Consider the following 21490-nt stretch of genomic DNA (forward strand, 5'->3'; position numbering starts at 1 on the left):
GGTGGTGGAATGCTGTATACTTCCTCTGCCAACTGAGACATTTGTGCTGCTGTTTTGAAACTTCTACTCTTTTGAAGTAAAACCACATCTCCCATGAAAATCCCATCATGCCCTCTGGATGTTATTCCAACGAACCCCCCCCCCCCCCCAAAAAAAAACCAGATCACTGGAACAGATGGTCAAAATGTGTAATCAATCATTAATTGTCACTTGGCTTATGTTATTTTCAACATGATGTTCTCAAATCTTCCTAAAAAAGAAAATGAAAACATTTTGCCCCTAGCAGTCGCAGAGCTACAACAGCTCCAAACTCCCTCATTCATCCCAAGTTGTGCCTGTCAGCGGGTATATTTTATTAATAATAAGCACAACTTTAAGAGTTTTTTGTCAAGTTGTGGAGCAGTGCGGTGCACATTGGGCTGCCCTCCTTAAAGCGGAGACAGTATCCTCCTCCTTGCTTCTGCTGCTCTTATACTTTGAGTCTCAGGGCACCTTTTACACCAAAGACAATGGAATTCAACTCAATGTCCCGAACAGTGATTTGTTACAACAGACATCGGCCTCAAATGGCTCAGACCACACCTTCTGTTTGGTCACTTTCTGTTGTTTTTGACTGACTCCATCATCCTCTGCAGTCGGTGTGGGGGTTTCCCTGTGGGCTAATTTCTCACAGTGTTGTGAACAAAACAGAACAAAAGTTTTTTCACTCTCCAGAAACACAAAGAAAAAAAACAGCCAGTTTACTGGTCAAAAATATCAATAATATTAATTAATGAAGACTAAGACCTCCAAGCCCATCCGACAACACAGCCTGCCATGTCAATCAAAAAGATACTCTTTGATTGACTTAATATCTATCAATCAACTTGTGGTGTACTCCTATCGATGCTCTAACCAATATTTCAAAGGACTTACTTTCATTTATGTCCTCAGAACTATATATTCTGTACAATCTAAACCTAAACTGGCAATCCAAAGAGCCAGATTGTCTAAAACTTTTATCCCACTGAAGCTGTCTTAAAATTTAGAATACTTTTAATTCAGTAGTCAACAAACATGCACCTTTAAAGAAGTTAAGATTAAAGGATAGATCCAGCCCCTGGTTTACTTCTGAACCATCTAATACTGCACTTAAGGAACAAAGCTTTGGTCCTAGCTAGACATGGAGACCCCTTTCACTGGCTTGCCTTCAGACAGTTAGGAATCAATTTACTTAATCAATGAGAAAAGCAAAGTCCGCCGCCGCTTTGAGTGACAGGTGGGTGCCATCTCAGACTTTTAGCCGTCTCCTCTGCTGTCTCAGCTCCAACAACAACACATTTTTGCACCAATGCATCAAATAACGCAGCTTGGTCAGTGGCGATAAGCTTTAAACTATGACACATCTGGTACCCCTCTAGCGGCAGTTTTGCATGTGGCGGTGATGGCAAAATGTTAACATTTATTTTTAATTGTGCAATGGACACGAAAAACGATCCCGACTTTAAGCTCTTCACAAAACCTCCTCACAAAACCCATGGGTGACGCCACGGAGACTATACGTCCATATTTTACACATATTTTGGGTTGAAGGCTGAATTTGAAAATGACAGCATTACAGCAGTAAACATCTATTTGCTATGTTAAGATCTGGTGGAGGAGGAAGTCGCTCTCTCTCTCTGTGTGTGTTGCAATTCAAGCTTCTCGGTGCTGATTAGTAATTTGCTCTCATTTGGTTAAGAGGGAAGGACTTTTAAGGCTACTTGATTGGATGTTGTGAACCAGAAGGGAGTTGCCTTTTAGCTTTTAAATCTAAAAGGTTAATAGAGGGAAGCGGGAGAATAAACGAGTGGACAGAAACCAATGGGTGTGCCATCGAGGCCATATTGAAGAAAGAAATACAGAAGCAATATTAAAGTGGTTCTCCTGATTAAACTTTTGCCAAGCTCCATTTATTTAGCTACTTTGCAGACACACAGGATATATGAGCCTAAAAACAGCAGCGCTAGCAGCTGAACTCATTTAAATTATTGCTTTACAGTTATAATAAGATAGATGAAGCTTAAAACAGAGGAATGTGACTTTTCTTATTCGGCTCACAAAACACAATTAGCTTGGTTCAGCACAACCTTGGTAAACTGTGTTAAGCCTTCCGCTAGAAATTCGATGATCTGAATCTCTTCATATGTAAATAGACCTGATTAATTCAGCTAATAAATACTGATAAGGAAACACTCCGTTTTAGATTGTGCTGACCGTAAGAAAGTTATCCCTCTTCATTTTAATTTTGCTTACACAATTTAATTTAATTTAATTTAATTTAATTTAGTCTCAAACCAATGACTAAGGGACAGGAAACCATATCTTTAATTCAGTTGTTTGATCAAAACGTCTTTGGACGAATAATTTGACTTCCAGTTCCCGATACGAGAATTCGAGATACGAGATACGAGAATTCTACAAAGTAATTGTCAATGATTGTAGCTTGTTTAAAAAAAAGTGATACAGGGAGTTCATCTCGGGCTCTCGTTTGGGAGTTAGAACAAAATAGACCATGAGAACTGGTGCAGCGCTGGCTTTACTCTGTGGTGTAGTCCATTGAGCGTTGTAGAGACAGGGTTAGCAGCGTGGACGTCCAGAAGTCTTGTGCATTGAACGTAGTCGGCTAAGGGTAGTTTGGACATCTGATCACGAAGCCTCCGGGATGCTTCCCTCTGGAGGTTTTTCTGGTGCTTCCAACTAGACCCCGGCGTAAAACCCGAAACAAAACTTTCAACTATTTAATGATGTATGTTTTCATGTATTCGATCCGGACAAGGACTCAACAGGATCCTCCAGAAGAGGCTACTCAACGTTCATTGTGTGCAAGAACTACTTGTACGAACAGTAATTCTCTTGAATACCTATGTTGAATACACTTATTGTAAGTCACTTTGGATAAAAGCGTCTAATGACTGTAATGTAATGTAATAATTACCGTGTTTTGAAAAATGAGGTTGAAAGATGAAAAGGAGAAAAGATGTTTTCTCATATCTCTTATCTACTGATGTCTGTAGGAGTGTGTTATGAAACAAGTCGACACCCTGATGAAGGCAAGATAGCGGAAGATGTATTCGGCATATAGCATGGAATAATGCAGAGGAATGCTGTACTTGTTTCATTTTGTTTGATTTGCATCTATCACACTGTCAGCTGCTGTTCAAGAACAACATGGTTGGACGTGAGCTTTCAGCATTTTTTATAACATATGAAACTGTGTTTCTGGCATGATGAAGTAGATCTTGAAGTGACTCCGCAGCTCCAGAGTCAGCTTGAGAATCTTCTCTTCCTCATGAGGAAGAACAGAATCAGCGGCGCTCGGGGGCTGCGTTTGATTTTTTCTGTGCACAATTCCAAAACCACTTTTTGTGCAAGGCAAGGTTTTAATGCAAAAAAACAAGTTTTTTCAGATGACGAATTTAAAAAAAATACATTTGGGTCAAACTAATGAGGAAAAAAATCACGTTATTCACGTGAAAGGCTGAGACTGACCCACTGACCCACACTGCATACTGAGATGTCATAATATGTGTAGTGCCACACATGCTCACATTTACACATTGTGCAAGTGCCTTCCATCGGCCCTGCAACCACTCATTATGGGCTGTTGTGTTCCTGAAACCGTGTGAAAATTAGTAGCTCTGCAGATGCAAATGGGTTTGCTCCTGGCTGATACTGACACCAGCTAATTTAGCCTGCAAATTAAAGGAAGATAGACAATAGTCCGTCTTGAATGACAGGCTGATCTTAGCGCTCTGTGCATGTTCGGGGGTGTTAGAATCTGGTTATTTATTTTCCCTGTTTTGATGTTGTTTTATTAATGTACCGCAACAACACTTCCACTGTGACGACTCGCAGTCATTTGAGAGCTTTCCAGTTTGTTCATTACTGAAAAAGGGCAAAAAGATAAAGTCTTCGTGGGGAATGTTTTGTTAAAGAAGACAAACTCTACCTCTGGAGGATAATGTCTGGCAAACACACACAATTTGGTGCTTGAATTACCCATCCAAAGGACCAGTATCTGACCTGGATTATCTTTTCCTTCACACTTCAGACTGACTTGTTTGAACCCCCCTCTCCTTGTCTTTCCCTCCCTCTCTCTATCTCAGACTTGATCCACTACCTTTGCTTTTTGTTTGTGTTATCTAGGTGCGTAGCCGTCCAAGCTGCAGGCTTTTGTACGAAGACAGGAGTGAACGGTACAGAAATACAGTATGTGTTGACTCACGGGCGTGCATGCACGCATGCGTGGAAAACGCATGCACAGCAACACAAACAATTGTTCACAGCACCTGAGCTCGCCGACACTGAACTGCCGTGCAGTTCAGATAAGGTCTGATGGGGTTGCCTGGCCTGGCAGTCCAGCGCTTTTGGGGGATCAAGCTGTAGCTCTTATCTCTCTGGCCTGATGGTCTAACCTCTATTCCCTGCCATCCGTCTCTCTCTCTCACACACACACACACACACACACACACACACACACACACACACACACACACATAACAGCACACAAACATACCTGACATGAGCTGATCTGGGTACATACTTAGGACTCATCACTTTTGGGCCAACGGCCCCTTTCCCACTTCCAACACATTCTCACACCGATGTATTAAACAACGCAGTTTGGTCAGTGGTCTTAAGCGTCAAACTGTGACGCTCTACGTAGCCCTCTAATGTCAGTTATGCCCGTGTGAGGGACGGCGTGTCATTATACTCTCGTTGCATAGTGTCTAAAATAAACTTGTCTTCACAGGCAGTTAGGTTTAGGAACACAAGACTTTCAACCCGGAGACTGATGTTCGTGTCCCACAGTAAGTTACGTTAGAGATGTTTGTTACATGTTTACCATACTTATGTTTCCTTGTTTACCGTTTACTAAGCTTTCGTACTTATCTAAAGCTCAACTATGCCAACAAATGTGTTATTATGACACGTGGAATGTCCTTAAAATGTCTATTTATATGCCTTCCCATGAGATCAGGTTGCTACACCCATTTGGCATGCTCGCTGGTGTGATCCTCCCGCACGACGGTCTCTAGTCTTATATTTTACCTTACATTTTATTAGTGCTGGGCAACGATTAAAATATTTAATCGCGATTAATCGCATGGATTTTTTGCGATTAATCGCCATTAATCGCATTGTTATGGCAAAGTTCAATAATGAATTCAAAAGTAGTGTATTGCGCACTTTTATTTTAAAAGTACTGCTATATGAACAAAAGGGCAATAACATTTGGTTCACGAGATGCAGGTAGCATGTTTTATACTTAATGTGAATATAATTCATACTTTGTTGGCATCTTATTCTGAAAACCGGATGTTCGTCTGAAGAAACCGGATGTTGTCTCACGTTAATCTTTCCGCTAACTTTCAAAGTCCTTCGCTCGCTCCCGATCTGCGCCGTTTAAATGCGTTTACCATGAATTTCAGCATATAGGTGCACTAAAATTACTGACTATAGGATGTTTGCTGGCTTTTATCCCACTGTTCTTGTCATCCTCTTGTTGTTATGTATATGTATTGTCTCTTGTCTTTCAATATAAAAAAAAAAAAAATAATTAGAATAAATTAAAAAAATGCGTTAACGCGCGATAAAATAATTGTCGGCATTAATTAATGAATGCGTTAATGCGAAATTAACGCGTTAACTTGCCCAGCACTAATCTTTATTGACTTTTATTTTTAACTCAGAATTTCAAACGTGTATCGGAGATAAAAAAATACTGATAAATTAGGAATAAAAACAGAAAATGTTTAACTGCATACATTCCACACACACAAACACATCTCAAAAATAAAAACATTTCTCGCATGAAAAAAAGGCAGACATGCTCTCAAAATCTGTGACTAATAAAAAAAGCCAATGAGCTTTTTCTTATCAAACGTAAAGCCCCATTTTTCCTCCAATGCTGCTTCTTATAATGTTAAACCAGCAGGACAAGAAGTAACGCAGTTTTCAATCACCGGCACATGGAAAACCACTTAAATACGGTCAGAGTGGAGAGCACCGACGCCTGCATTGAATGAGTTTTTCCTGCCCTCTCTTGTGTAATTGCTGATGCTCACATGTGGTTGAAGTACATGCGTGTCGAAAGTAATTGCAGTTTTCCTCAAGGTGCAGTAATAATGAGGTCATGCATGTTTGGCATCTGGTCATGACATACGTGTGTATTTTATGGAGCGTTTATGAGACGATGTAGATGTTTGTGAAAACATGCAGTGGATGAACATTCTAGTTGCAGAGCTCACCTCAGATAAGAAAACAAATCCAGACAATGCTTGCAGACTTTTATCTGTTAAAAGCTCATACACTGATTACAGTTGGTCAAACAAACACATTCACATTTTTTTTAGCTCCGTGTCCGTGCACAGCAGCGCATCAGCCTCCGTTCTGTAAGTCATCAGTGTTTTGTTCTGGTGAGGACATAATGGATTTCATGGACATCAGTATCAAATAACCAAAACTGTTGAAGTTCAGCAATATGATATAGAAAAGCGCCTTTTCGGGGTCTGAATGGCAGCATGGCAAACTAAGTCTTCAAAGAAGTAGGGAAAGAAAGAAAGAAGCTCCTGGCTGATTTCTGAGTGCTCGTGTGTGTTGAATAAGAGGCGGACGTTCACGAGGATCGGCCATTGTGAGGGTTTTTGAAAAGTACAGGTTGGGAGAGTGTGAATTCTCAGGTGCTGTGATCTTATCCAGAGTATCTGCCTTATTGAATCAGACCTCTCTGAACCGTGGAGCGCCGGACACACACCTGGGAGAGTGCCACAGAAAGGACCAAGTTGGATGGTTGAAAGCAGTTCGTTGTCGACGGGGGGGCCACAGTCACAAAGCTTGAAGGATGGCAGCTATGAGAGTTCAATGTAGGACTCATTTCATAACACAAACATAAAAGATCCAGGAGTCACTCTTACTTTCTAAAGTGTTGTTAAGCAATAAACCTTGTGACACTCTTTCAGTGATTTTCGATGGAGGATTGTTGCTACTTGTGCTTATTGTTCCCGCTTTAACTTTGTTATTTCAAATCAAGTTTTTCCAAATCAAACCTCTTTCACTCAAATAAATTTGAAATATTTCAATTTGGTTGCAAGGACTTGAATGGATACCAAAACATCTACTTTGATAAAAGACAAATTCCTTGTCCCTCTCTATTATAACCAACATAAAGCAATACATTTGGTAGGATTCCTTAGAAGCAAGGCCACCTCTTCCCTTCCTTTCTGGGATTTTCATTCAAACATGACATCTGGACCGAGACAGCTGCTCTAAATGAGCGTTGAATAAAGAGAAGCGGCTTAATGAAATTAAAACCGGTCTTAAAAGACTCATGACATCAATAGACAAAGCTTTATGGATGGAAATTTGGACATGTAGGTATCAATATATTTTCATAAAAGGATGAATAATATTTTGAAATGAAACCGTATTTGAAAACATCATTCATCATTGATTTCTGTATTCCAGGCAGCGTGGTGAAAAGAGGGAACTACCAGCTAATTGGATGGGAACTTTGTGAATACTGGTCTCCAGTTCAGCCCAGACTGTGTGTGAAAAGGCCAAAGGATAAATACGGTATATATCACTGTAAACCAGACTGATGTAATCCAGCATGCACATTTGGACAGGGTGCTTTGAAGGTGTCAAAATGTCTTCCAAGCAATCAACTGAAACCACTGTTATTTTGAAAAACCTTTACCAGAATTGCAACCATTGTTTTACTTTTTGTCACCAGAAACATTTGGCTGTAAATTCATACAGAGATTCAAAAGCTTCCGATTCATAGGATACAACATAGAGACATTTATTTGTTTCAATACCCAAACCATGTGGTCCTCCCTCCCGTCGGCCCCAGAAAGCAGCATTGTTCATTAATAACCGAAAATGGAAAAATGAAAAGAAACAAAACAAATGTCAGATTAGCTCCTGTGGTGACCCTTAGCCCTCTGTCCTTCCCTTTGTCCTTCTGTCCAGTCATCCAACCATCCAAGCAACCGAAAGCAACGCACAGAGTGTGTGTGTGTGCGCGCACAGGTGTGGGAAAATATAATTGTAAAAAAAAGAAAAATAATCTGGATTGGTTTGAAACACTGGCCAAAGTAGAGTCAGCATCCGTGCTGTCTGTAACAATCTGCCGCCTCAAATCTCACCAAGAGGTTGTTTCCTGTTTTTTTATTTTTCTCCCTCTCTTCCCTTGCTGCACTTCGGCACACACACACACACACACACACACGCACGCAAACGCACGCACACAAACACACACACGCACGGCCGGCCGGGGAGTTTTTTTGTCGTAAATCCTCAGTGTTGTTGGTAACCACAGAGGGTTGTACTGTAATTCTTGGCTGGGTAGACATGTTTTCAGGAGGCCAGAGAGGGGGATGGGGGACGGGGGGGATTGGTGTGGAGGCTCCTCTGTGCGCGCTCACAGAATCCGACTCACGGCTCGTGCGGCGGGATGTTAATGACGTTCAGTCCTTAGAATTGAGCCGAACCAAAAATGTGACAGAGCAAAACAGGTAGAAGAAAAACAAAAGAAAAATAGTTACATCATTCCCGTGTTCTTCAACTTTGTACTTGGTCACTTTTTGAATTCCATATATTTATATCCATATATATTTATATATATATTTATATATTCTTTTTACAATTAAAAACACCATGGAGTTGACAGACTATTTGGTTTCTTTTTGCCTAAGTAGAAGTGTTTCTCTTGTAAATAAATGCATGTAAATATTTGTTTTCTCTCTCTTTTTCCAGACAGTCAGTTGGCGTAAAGGCGGCCACACAGAAGTGTTTGTATCCATACAGGATATCATCAGCACATTTTCAGAATTTCCATGATATTACTTTTTTTTTTTTTTTTTTTTAATTCGGCATTTCCATTCCTGTCTCACAAATGCAGGACACCATAGTCTGTCAAACACCGTCAAACCGAAAGTGAATGTCCTAAATCGTGTCCTTTCACTGGCTGCTCTGGCCCAGGTCTCTGTGTGATAGGCTGGGGCTGAGTAACTGGGTCTGCGTGGGTCCGTTACAGCTCAGCGCCCCGGCACTTCCTCCGTTAAGGTTCAGGAAGCAAACAGTTTCTCTGGCCTCCACCAGCACAGCCGTCGACCCGCTGCTGCCGATGCCACCTTCTTCCTGCTTCCTGTGAGCCAAGGCCAACGCCCTGAGCTGCTCCTGCGCCTCCTCCAGCAGCAGCGCCACCTCGTCCTGCTGCTGACCAATGGCGGACGAGCAGGAGGAGGACCACAACGTGACGTGCGCCGCCATCTCTCTCCTCGCTTCCTTGCAGGGCACGGCTCCGCAGGTGACTGACATCGTTGTTGTCGCCGGTGTGACGCTGGTTTGCATACAAGACACCTCGTTGTGACACTGGACGGAGGGGATGATGGGGATGGAGCAGGAGCGAAACGGAGGAGGCGGGGACTGGGTGTGACGGCGTCCGGGGCTGCGCAGGCTGCGGGTGTTGGGATTCGGATCGCTGTGCTCGGACGGGCCCGAACGCACCTCCATGCGGCCGCTCCACGGCGATGGCGACGATGTATCCACGGACACAAGAGTTTGCATATGTAGGAAGGCATCTCGTCTGGGGTCGTCACATTGGTTCTCCACATGCATTTCGCAACTGGAGAAGATGGGAAACAGGGAATCAAGGTACACAGAGAAAAAAAGAAGAGAAAGGAGCAAAGGTTATTTAAGGGAGAAAACACTTCCTGACTTCACCTGGAGAAGTCATTGAGGCTTTGAGTGCGATTTCAACTGGATCGCCTTTTCAAACTCCCACGCTGAAACCCCGGCAGAATACACAGAGGGACAGCTCTCCGCCCTTTGCCATCTCACAGGCTAACAGAGTATGCTGAGAGGGAAGACGATGAGCTATGACATCTTTCTTTCATCTCTTTGTATCTGAGTCCGCGCACACACAGAAAAAGAAAATAAATCTAAAAGCCTCTACTCCCTTATATAAGCGTAGAGGTAACAGTGAGTTCACTTTTTATGTTCGTGATTTGAAGACTCAAAGTATGTTGAAAATGAGTTGTTTTAAAGTTGAAGGAGTTCAGCTTTGGTAAAGGACAAATTAAATAATCAGGCATGACGAGTGGTAGTTTCTATTGTTTTTTTTCTTCCTTTTCTCTTTTAGTAGCTCCAGTTTTAGGTCAAGACCATTTGCTTTGTTTGAAAATTTCTTTTGAGTCCCTTCTGCTCAGAGATTGTACAACCGCACTGATTCGTATCTCTTTTCTATATTTTTAAAGTTTTTTTAATCTCGGCCTTCAGTCATACCTTTACCTGCATCGTCCTCCTCTGTTCGCTCACTCCTCTGCTGTTTTCTCTCAAAGAGCATGTTGGCATGTTTAGTTTTCTTAACCTGACATCTTGTGCTACGCCCTACCTGTCTGTGCAGTATGTTCATCGTGTTATCAACCTGTCCTCATTGGTGCATCCTGCCTATTTATTCTGTCTGTCCCTGTTTGTCTCAGCTTGTTTGTTAGCCGTCCTTATGCTCAACCTCGTGAATTAAACTGTGCATGTTTGATATCTTGCTTGTTCACCATTAATGACTATTTACATGACACAAGAAACGGGGTAACGGGGAGAAATCAGAGTTTACAAGTGTTTACATGCAGCTGTACAGTAATCCGAATCCTCTCCTTAACACCATAAGTGAAACACACAGTTTTTCCTGACAGTGGGAATATAGCAGAACATAAAGGGTGCACTGCTTCCTGCTTTGGCACTGAACGCTGCCACTGAGGAGCAGAATTGTCAAATACAAGCTTAACTCCCGGGCTGTGCTGTACATGGCAAATAAATTTGGTTTCTCAAGCAGAAATTCAGTGCAAGAAACTGGGATGCTCCTATCCCCTTATCCCCGTTTCCAACACCAAGTGTTTTATTCAAATGAGGTTTTGAAAATTGTGTTGATGTGAAAATGCGATACATTCAGTGCCTTTAGATGTACTGAATTAACCGGATAAACACATTCTCACACCAATGCATCAAATAATGAGCTTCGTCAGTGTCAACGTTTATTGTTATTTTTACACTGGAAAGGAATAGCGGTCTCCTGGAAGTAAGCATGTGTTTCTTTGACCCATCCACCTCTCCTCCCACCCGCCATGTGTGGACTATCTGGCTCTTTAAACTACGTCAGTTGCTCTGCCCGTAATGCTGCAGGTGGATGCGCATTCACGCGCTAAATGTACGTTGCACTTGCACTGAATGCCTCTTAAACCACTATTCTTGTTTCCTTCCTTGGAGATGCCAACAAAACACTTCTCTGCCGCTGCTGGTGTGTTCTCTGCAACATTACATCAAGTCTCTGCTCCGTATCTGGGTCTTGACCTAACTTCCTTGAGCCCAGCCATAATCTCTTTCTGCCTTTTTCTAAGACTGACCATGGCCTTCAGTGCTATCGGTGTCTAAATCCAGCGGCATTCCAGACCAGAGCCTCATTATCTTTGTGTAATAATTCATAATCCTCTGCAAAGGCTAGCCTTTTCTGCCAAGTCAAAAATCAAACTCGGAGTCCCTCTCCCTTGTAATACCACATCACACACACTCCACGCTCTCCATCAAGGCTCGCAAAAATAGCGGTGGGAGGAGAAGGTGCCTTTTCAAACTCAAAAGGAAATCACGCCGTCCTTTTATCGCCGCAGTATTTTTCCGAGGCGTGAAAACCTCACCAAAACCCCCCCCCCCCCCCAAAAAAAAAAAAACCACAGTGGAGATTTAGCGAGGCCCACAGAGAGGATCCCGTGAGCGATAAGAGAGGATGATGCTAGGGTGCTAATTCCCAAGATAACGTTCACAGACAAATCTCTCTTTTGATGTGTTGAAACATAATCAGATTGCAAAAATCTATGAAGCGGAGTTCAAATACAGACCCTGGAGCGACGATGGAACAGCTAGAGGGGTATTACAGAGAGATTGTGTGCAAGTGAGGTGAGATAAGTGACTGGGCTTTTATCTTTTACAGGAGCTCATGATGTGCACAAGTGTTAACAGTCATTTTCATTAATCCATTCCCCGACTTAATATATCGCATCTGTTTGCTGCTGACGTCAAAGTAAAATCTTTATGTAATGTGATGCAGCGACTTTTTTAAACTGGGAAATGTTCCAGATTTTATACATACATGTAGATGCGCACGCCTACACACAGAAGCTGTGACTTTCTAACTGAAGGTTGTGTGTATAATACATCGCAAAACAAACTAAGTGAGGGAGGGAAAAGAAACGGCATGTTGCTGCATAAAATACTGCAAACAGTGGACAGAAATATAAAACTGTGCAGTATCTCCATCAGCCATTTTGGAGACAGCTTTATCTTAAAATAGAAGTAACAACACAGGACATTCTGTCTCCCTGTCAGCCATTTTGTTGAGATAACACAAGGCTTCTCTAACAGGTATGGAATAGAACGGACACCCGTTCTTTTAAAGCCTTTTCTAACTGTCATGTGCTATCTGCACACTCCTCTATCACATCCTTTTACTGCCCCTGTTTCTTTCTTCTTTTACTATATTTTTGAACACTTTCCATCTGTGTCAGAATGGATTCAAACCGGTTGTCTCTCTATTTCTGTCTCTGTCTCTGCATCCCTCCCTCGGTCTCTATGCATTTATGGTCAGATGTTTCCATGGCAACTCAGACAACCATACCACGGGAGAGGGAGCCTGTTGTCTGTCCGTCCATCTGCTGTGTTTTTTGGAAGGGGGAGTTTTCATTCTGCGCAGTGGTGTGCACAGATGCTCTAGGTGAAGGGGCAAAAATGTAAAGGAGTCAAAACAGAGCAGCTTTTGGGCGGCAAAGGACACTTGGGCCAACTAGAGGACACTTGAGGGACATTTGACATCTGACCAGGAGATCGTTTGGGTCAACCAAAGGTAACCTCAGCTGACCAGAGGGCACTAATGCCCAGGCGACATAGAGGGTGTAACACATGTGGACTCAATCACACAATCCTATGCATTATGTACTCTGCAGGTGTAGCCAGTAAAAATATACATTTGGTGGACTCTTTGTTACGTTTACACTGTGGCCTGGCCGTAAGGGGGACCAGAGGGGTACTTTGGTTGATTAGAGGACACCGCTTGACCTGAAGACATATGTTCAACCTATCGGATACTTGGGCCAACCAGAACATAATATGCCCAACCAGAGGGCATTTAGACTGACCATGGGACCCTTGGCTGACCAGAACACAGTTGGATTAAACCAAGGACATCTGGGCAGAGGTGAAAAGCCTAAAATGCATAATAATTACATGCGGAAATGTTACAAATGACATGCTATTTATACGCCTTCCCATGAGATTCGGGTTGTGTGGATGGACTTTCTATGACCAAAGGCTGCTTGGGCTTACAAGAGGGTCACCTGAGCGGCACTGGGTCAACACTTGTGTTGAGGAAATGCACACTTAAGCAGCTCAAGTGTCCCTCTTTACATTTGGGAACAAATGAAGCATGAAATATCCTGCTTCAATAAATATCTAAAAAAAAAAAAACTTAGGCGATTGCAGCAAAAATGGCAGGGCCCTCCATGTGTGCACGTCACTTCATTCACAATATGCATGCTATTGGCGTGCATGTATGCTCACTGTATGTTGGAGTGTGTTTCTTTCCCCAGCCATGTCTGTCTGCTCTCTCTCTTTCTATTAGTATGCATGTAGGTCATGTGGAGCTTTATCCTGAGGCGGGACCGCTGGGACCTGAACGCCTGAAGTAAGGCTTGCCAGTCCAGGTGGGTAAAGCACTGACTCATGACCCACCCAAAATGGGTCAAATCACAGCTCCTTTCACACTCAATACGTTTCTTGCTAATCATTCGCACTGATCATTTGCATTTCCCCCAGCCGCTACCGTATGCACATGCTGTTCTGCCTGAGAAGTGTACTGTGTTATATTTAAATGCCAGGATTTAATTGTTGTCTACCTGCTAAGCCGTCACATTAAAAAGCTGAGATTCAGAATTTAGCTCAGGCTTGACAAGATGTCAGAGAGGGAAAGAGAGAGTGAAGAATGTGGATGTGCAGCCTGTACCGTGTCCTTAAAAGCACGGGCATCAGGCGAAAGCATTTCTTTTGAACTCATGCCACTGTACTGCACACCACAACATAACGTGACCTTGTTTTTATCTTTGCTCAGCAGATTGGAAAACAAAGGGATTGATGAGGCTAAAGGAGGTAAAATGAAAAAAAAATGATGGTCTTTTTGGGGAATAAAATATCACAGAATTGGCTTTGAAATATCCACTCTTGAAATGAAATCCAAAGCTTTGTCCATGGCAAGTCTGTATTTTTCAGGCAGTGGCTTTCATTGAAATGACTCAGCACATGGAGGATACAGCAAAGAAGCAAAGTGGAGATAGAAAGAAAGTGAAGATGAAACCTTAAAATACTCCAAATCTTTAAGCTCAACACTTCTTCTCCCAACTTGTCAAATACTGAAGCTTGGTCAGTGGCCCTACGCTTCAGACTATGACGCTATAGGCACCAATCTAGTGCCGGTTTTGGACATTTCAGGGACTGTGATTCAGTTTCCGCAAGTTACATGCACAGTGTCTTTTCAAAATATACTTCTGTGTTCACAGGAATCCAGCGCCGGTGCGTCCATATTGGCGAATTAGGCAATTTGGTGGCACTTTGGAAAGTAACCAACAGCAAACGTATCTGTGGTCATGCTAGGTTACGCGTTCTGTAATTTGGAAGTTATGTAAACAAAACTTTGGTAAAATAAGTCAACGTTGACATGGTTTCACACCTGACACGAACAGCAGTGTCCTGGGTGAAAGTCCGTGTTTGCTTGATTGTCTCACAGCGAGATTTCTATGATTAAAGATTTCTGTGTCAATAATGTGAATTAAATAACTGTAATCTACGCCTTCAGTACAATCTCCTCACCCTCTTTGTGCCTCAGCCTCCCTCTCAGATGAGTCCACTTCCTCAAGGTGTTGGTAGGCGTGGCCTGAAAACTTGGATCCTCCGATCGGATTCAGCTTTCCCCTGGGTATGGGCGGGGTCCTGCGTGGAGCTGACCAATGGGCTACCCGGGTTCTCTGATCTGGGCTGTGAGACAAGGAACCACTCCTACGAAAGAAAAAATAATTCGATAAAGATTCAGGAGTTAGTGTTTAACACAGTATCTCAGGAGTTTTTTGATTTGATGCAGACGGCGTACATTGATTGTTACTGCTTATGTATTTGTGTATTAACTCACAAACATAGGGTTTTGCTAGTTTTTTCGTTAGTCTGTTTTGGATTGGCTCCAACATTTCGGAGCCATGAGGACCTCTGATCAGCAGTTAAAACGACAGTCAAAAGTTGCTTTTGTCAAAATGTGAGTGTAGTACCAGAGTTACCAAAAAGGTTACTGGAATGAGGTTATTAAAATGACCTCTGGTTAGTTACACATCTTTTAAGAAAAAGGGTGATTTCTTGCTCTCAGATATGACAATAATTAGAAAGCATGGTGTTATCCACATGTCCTCTTTCATATAATCTTATAAAAGAGATTTTGGAGCCAGAAAATGGGTTAAGTACATTTTCACTTGAAGTCATGACTGAAGTGGTAAATGTCCTCTCCAGGCTCTCATTCGTATTTAACTCTGCTGTTTTGAAGCAGAGATTTGCCTCTAAAAATGGGCTTCTTAGCCATAACAACTGAAAGCCCTGCTTACAGTCAGGCACTTAATAGTTGGCAGAGTTTTGTATTAAAGCATTTAAACGAGATATTCATGAAACACAGAATTAGCTCTGGTCAGTTTCTTTCTGGCTATTTTGGTATGTGGTCTTCCAACACACTCTGCTATCCGGACAATAGTGTCCAAGTCTCTGCCTAAGCCTATGCGATTGCCTATGCGATTGCAAACAAATAAACTCCGCTCACCCACTGAGAAAGTAATTTGTGGGAAGAGTAACAGACTACCAGCCAAGTAACCTCGTGATCAGCTCGGCTCTTCACCCGAGAGAGCGAGAAATGGAAAGAAAGGGAGCAAGAAAAGCCTTGCAGGAGTTTAGCCAATAGGTTAGAGAAGTGGACGTTGTGGTTTGAGGGTTGTCTGAACACATTTCTAGTTTATCCGGGAAAAAAAAAAAAAATCCTCTGAACCACTGCCTGGATCCCTTTGAAAAAAAAGCTGATTAAACCACAGGTGCTCTGGTAGAGTTGCTTAGCAGTTAGAGGTCAAAACCCATGAGTGTGCTGAGAGGCTCTCAGGTGTGAATGAACAGCGATGAAGGAGAGAGAAGTCAAAAAAGCATCATGTGAGCATTTTACTCATTTCCCCCATGCAACGTTTGGAAAAAAAGGTTTCATGTGAATCCAAAATCAAGCTGTCTTTTAACTCTTTCTCACACGTGTAAAAACACAAAACCACAGGTTAAAAATACAAAAACCGAATACCAATGACGTACAAACCCGAACACAAAATTCAGCCTTGGCAAATATGTGAATTCCAGTTCTGCCAGAGGTGTGTGTTGGGAGTGTGTTGCTTGCTGATGAACATGCCAGTGCCAACAGCAGTGTGAGAAGAAAGCTTACAGGGATTTACATGCCTGTGTTGGCTCATAAATGCCTGCACATGTGCTTCCCGTTTTATCTCTGTCCCATCTCCTCATTGTTCATGAGTGTTATAGATATGCTTATTAGCATGTTTATAGCTTTAATTATAATGGCTATCGTTCTTCCATGAATCAGCAATTAACTTTGGCTCCGCTGTAATGTGGATAATTTAATTTCTCTCTTCACTGCATCCCTGCTGATTACAGGAAAGGACGCTGAAGTTGATATTATTTGCATTTGCCGTTTCCTGCAGTGAACGGAGGGGGAAGCTGCATCTCTAGTGTGACGTTATGCCTGTATGTGACCGTGTGTGTGCAATTTAAAAGCCATACCTCTGATGTTTCGCTGCTCCCCTGGAGCCGTTGGGTGGCGTGGTGGAGATGTTGCAGTGTGCAAAGCTGGACCCACAAACGTTCCCCTGGCGGGACTGGGTGGATCGTTTGCAGAAACAAACAAGAACAATACATTTTTGTTGCAGTTCACATGTTTTGAGGAACACTTTGGATATATTACATCATGCAATACAACTTGTTCCCACTCAGGATCAAACATCAGGGTATATTGAAATTTCTTACATTTCTAAACTCCCACCTTGCTCCTTCTCACACTGACAGGTTCGAGGAGGGGAGTGCCTACTGACTTGATTCTGAGAGCTCAGAGATTAAATGGAGTCCGGTTACATCTATTTCCGCCTCTTTTCCACCTTCTTCTACATCGCTCTTGCTTTTTCAGGGAATGCGGTAAATTGTACCGTGTGGAGAGGAGAGGGAGGCTCCTGATAGTTTGCAGCATTAAGGCTTCAGGTTCTGTCACAAATCTTCAAGCAATGGTGGCAACGTGGTACGAGGTCCAGACGTGCCAATGATGGCTGAACAAGTGGCAGCTGGGCAAAAAAAAAGGTGATAGCTACCTGGTAAATGCACTGGAGATCTATTTATGATATTACAGGTGAAAGGCAATTGTCATATATGGTATATTGTTTTCTAATGTGTCTGTGTTTGACAAACGGCAAACACTCGCAGTCCTGGTTTTGGTTCTCCTGTACCTCCCTTCCCTCCAGCGGGCCCAACAATAAGGCCTGGGTCTACAGCAATGTGGTGTCGGTGATAGTTCCCAGCGGGGACCGGCTGAGCAGCGAGGCAAAGCTCCGCTCCTGGCCGGAGGAAGCTACGCAGATGCAGTGCACTGAGCTCGCCTCCTCCTGCAAGAGATCTAAATGCAGATCAAAGGCGGCAGTGAAACTGGATCTGGGTCCGTCTGCGGCGGGCTGGTTGCTGCCGGCAGAGTCTGAGTCTGGTGAACCTGCATGATTATGTCTAAATTTGCCAAATTCTGACTCGATGACAGAATAACTATATAGAACAAGCCAATCTTCTCACTGACACATATAGAGGCATCAGTATTAAATTAAGACTATTTCATAACCAGTTAAAAGTTCCTAGTAGTAACTATATTTTTTTGACATTTTTGCCTTAATTTGACAGAGGAAAGTGTATTTGAGGAGTGAGAGAGATGGGTATCATGCTCCCAAGGCTGGAATCAAACATTGTGGTTATGTAACATGCGCTGTAACCACTGGTGCTTCAAAGCATGCACTACTTCGTGACATTGCTTTGTTTTAAGGGAACACAAGCCCAAAAAGTTTGGGAACCGTTGCTCTGTCTTCAATGCTACTGGAATGGACTTTGTGATAACAGCCTTCATGGCGATGTATACATCATTTACATATCAACGCATCTCTCTGTCTGATCTCTTCTATGAGTTAAATCATCAAATAAGGCAGAAATGCCAAGAAATTAATCATTAATAAGTCCTTTCAAAGCCTGGATTCATCACAGCGGGAACGTTGATCAGAAAATCTATGTAATTAAGTCCTCTGTACTTTGTACAGTGGCATAAAGAAAGATCCGGATTAAATGGAGATATGTTCAGAGATGGAGAATTAAGTATCACAAAACCAGCCAATATGTTGAAGGAAAGTTACCCTTTTTACATTACACGAGTGCCTATTGCCTGCAACAATCATTTGGCAGATAAAATCAAAGTTTTGTTGGCTCACATCCTTCTGTACTCTCAAACAATACATTGGCGAGTCTTGCATTTTTTTCACTTTGGTGATTTCTGACAAGATTAATGCTTCATTTTGCTCAGAAAGGCACTCTTTCTATAACACTGCTGTATATTGTTCTTTTTATTGCTTTCCATCCCCTTTGAATCCCCTCTCATCCACAATGATCCTTCCCTTGTCCCCTCTCGTTCCCTCTTTCCTTCTGGTAGCCGTCGTGACAGGATATCTATATCGGCACTACCGTGGCACTATGCAAGTCCCATCTTCTGCCTCTTAGCTCCCTTCATGTTCATCCCCCATCTCCAGAGAGACAGATATGCAATAAAAACCAAACACTTCTTTGTTCTGCACTTCACAATACGGGTGACAAGGCAGACTCACTCAGTTACACAGCAGAAAAGATCTGCTGAACACGGGGCAACACAAGAAAGTGTTTCAGCTTTTCAACTTTAAAAACCTTAAAGATGTAAGGAGTATGGCGCTGGTTTGATTTCTTATCTACTACACAACCCTATCGGTGGTTTTCATCTATCTGGCTTTGACAGTTTTCTCTCCGCATCATTATCTCGGCATCGTCTAGAAAGAATCTTCTGTAACTTAAGGTGGGAGAGACACCTTGTGCACAAAGTTCTTAGTTTGATGTCTGACTAACAAGGTTGTCACTGACGCAATCCCTTTTTAGGGACCCTCTGCAGGACACCAGCCTCATTAGCATGACAGTAGCTTCCTCGGTTATGTGAACATTCAGACATTTGAAGGCCGATTTGTACTTATAAATCCATGACACACTTTCTCTCCTAACTTGAATTTATACCGTATATAGACTACCAGCTGCACTGAGGCAGGAATGTCGATGATTAGAAGGTAGGGTTCATTAGGAAGAGCGGTGGATCTCAAGTGTTGAAACAGTGCTCATCTTATTTCAAGGTAGAATCACTCCATGCTGTGCTGGCAAAGCTGACTTTAGTTTGACTCTGAAAGAGTGTGGCTACGTTGATTTTTCAATTGACAAATTATCTTTGGGGAATGACACAGATAGTTGCTGAAGGCAGCTTTATAATGATATAGGTTGAACTCATGGAGGTGTCTCTACATCTGACATAATCCTTCTGCCAGTGCTAATCATATTTTCTAAATACATAAGGGACTGACGCTGACTGGCTCTGAATATTAAGAAACATTGGCTGTCTGAATAATGCGAGTTATTTATTATTGGGTATCTTGGTCAGAATGGCATTGGGTGGACTAATAGTTGGAGCTTCAACAGAAGTTTACACTACCGAAGAGCTGACAAGTGGTTTAAAGGTAAATCACGTGTCACAGTTTGAAGCTTAGATCAACTTTACACATAAAAGGCCAATGTACTCATGAAGAATACTAATCTGTGTTGCGATTTATTTTTCCATTTTAGCTTTGCACTTCCAACTTTTTTGGAATCCCTTGCGCAGTGCATTGGTTGATATTGTTAGTTTAAAAAAATACAAATACATAGTATCTGAAGGAGTGACAAGTCTAATCCAACACCACCCTGTTGAATGTGTCTGGATTCTAAATTGCTTAATTTTCTCTGATCTCCGCTCTCTCTCTGCTTTTCTTCCAAGCTGCAAATTGATACAGACGCTTCCAGACAAAAGTTGCTCTTTTTTTCAGTCTGTGATAAAACAGAAAATTCAAAAAAAAGGTGTGACATTATGCATACGACTACGATTGCGGGCTATAATTCTTCAAACAGAGAAGGATCGGTTTATGCTTGTATGTTAATTTATTCATGTTTAAGAAAAAATAGCTGGAAGAATAATCACCCCTGTTAATCCTAACTGAAGTTCACTGACTTATCAATGCTTTGCTTGATAGTTAAAGGCAGGAACAGTATTGTGTTTAACTTATGTATCCGTTATAGGTTAATAAAAATCTCTGCCTACCAGCTAAAAGAGGGAAAAGTGCCTCCAATCTGTTAATGCAGACACTGTGTTGTGTTGAAACCTGTTTCAGTTTAAAAATAGATCTCGGCTTTACTGCTCAAGGAAAACAACAGAAACCGTGTGCATGTGTCATACAGCAATACTGACTGTTTTTAGAGGTCATCAATATAAATGTAATGTTTTCTCACATCGCTGCAGGCAAAGAAACTCTGCTCTCTGGCTCCATAAACACACACACACACACAAACAGATACAATGGTGCAAAAGTCATTACTTTGACAGCGACTTCAAGCTGAATCTAGACATTTGTGGTGCAAAGGGGAGCACGTAATGACGTTTATTAATGTATATATGTCTGTGTACTGTAGAGGATGTTTTAATCTCTGAGATCGGGACTCACATCCAACTGTATGCCTCTGGCACTCAGGTTTTTTAACTCTGACAGATCATCCGGAAAGGAACCAGGAGATGATTTTTTTGATTTGTGCAGAGATGCTGCCATCAACAATAGCTTTATAAACACACACACACTCACATATACAGCTATGACCAAACACACTGCATTCTCAGATTAGCAGAGAAGGCTCAGGATAGTCTCGTTCATGACGGAGACCGAGCCGTTTCAATTATGCGGCAATGACAGACAAACTCAGTGGGATACCTGTGGAATACAAGATAAAGTGGTAAAACCTGATTGAGAGGAAAAAAGATTGGAGCTGCTCCTCAGTTCCCTGCTTAATCAAATACTTCCAACAAAAAGGGCCCTGCGGTGCTAATCAGAAGAGCTAATTCTGTATAACAGGACACTAACAGGATAGTTCAGCTGTCCTTGTCATGAGCTGCCCGGTTATATGGGATGTTTATCTACATGTACATGTGCTTAAGTGCAACAGAAATATATATAAATGA

At 42.2% G+C, this 21490-nt stretch overlaps 1 protein-coding gene across 2 annotated transcripts in view; it reads right to left on the minus strand.

Annotated features, from left to right (window-relative positions):
• Positions 1–5655: 5655 nt before the first annotated feature.
• The window catches only part of nrg3a (neuregulin 3a), a 301861-nt gene continuing 286026 nt past the window's right edge, over positions 5656–21490 (minus strand). For both annotated transcript variants that reach the window (XM_031879261.1, XM_031879250.1), the window contains 3 exons: positions 16924–17018; positions 14932–15117; positions 5656–9652 (listed from right to left, as the gene is read on the minus strand). In XM_031879261.1, coding sequence (XP_031735121.1) covers positions 8986–9652; positions 14932–15117; positions 16924–17018 — 948 coding nt within the window. In that variant the 3' untranslated portion in view covers positions 5656–8985. The remainder of the gene's footprint in view (positions 9653–14931; positions 15118–16923; positions 17019–21490) is intronic.

This window comes from Anarrhichthys ocellatus, unplaced genomic scaffold, assembly GCF_004355925.1.
Source record: "Anarrhichthys ocellatus isolate YVR2014 unplaced genomic scaffold, GSC_Weel_1.0 scaffold3, whole genome shotgun sequence".
Taxonomy (NCBI): domain Eukaryota; kingdom Metazoa; phylum Chordata; class Actinopteri; order Perciformes; family Anarhichadidae; genus Anarrhichthys; species Anarrhichthys ocellatus.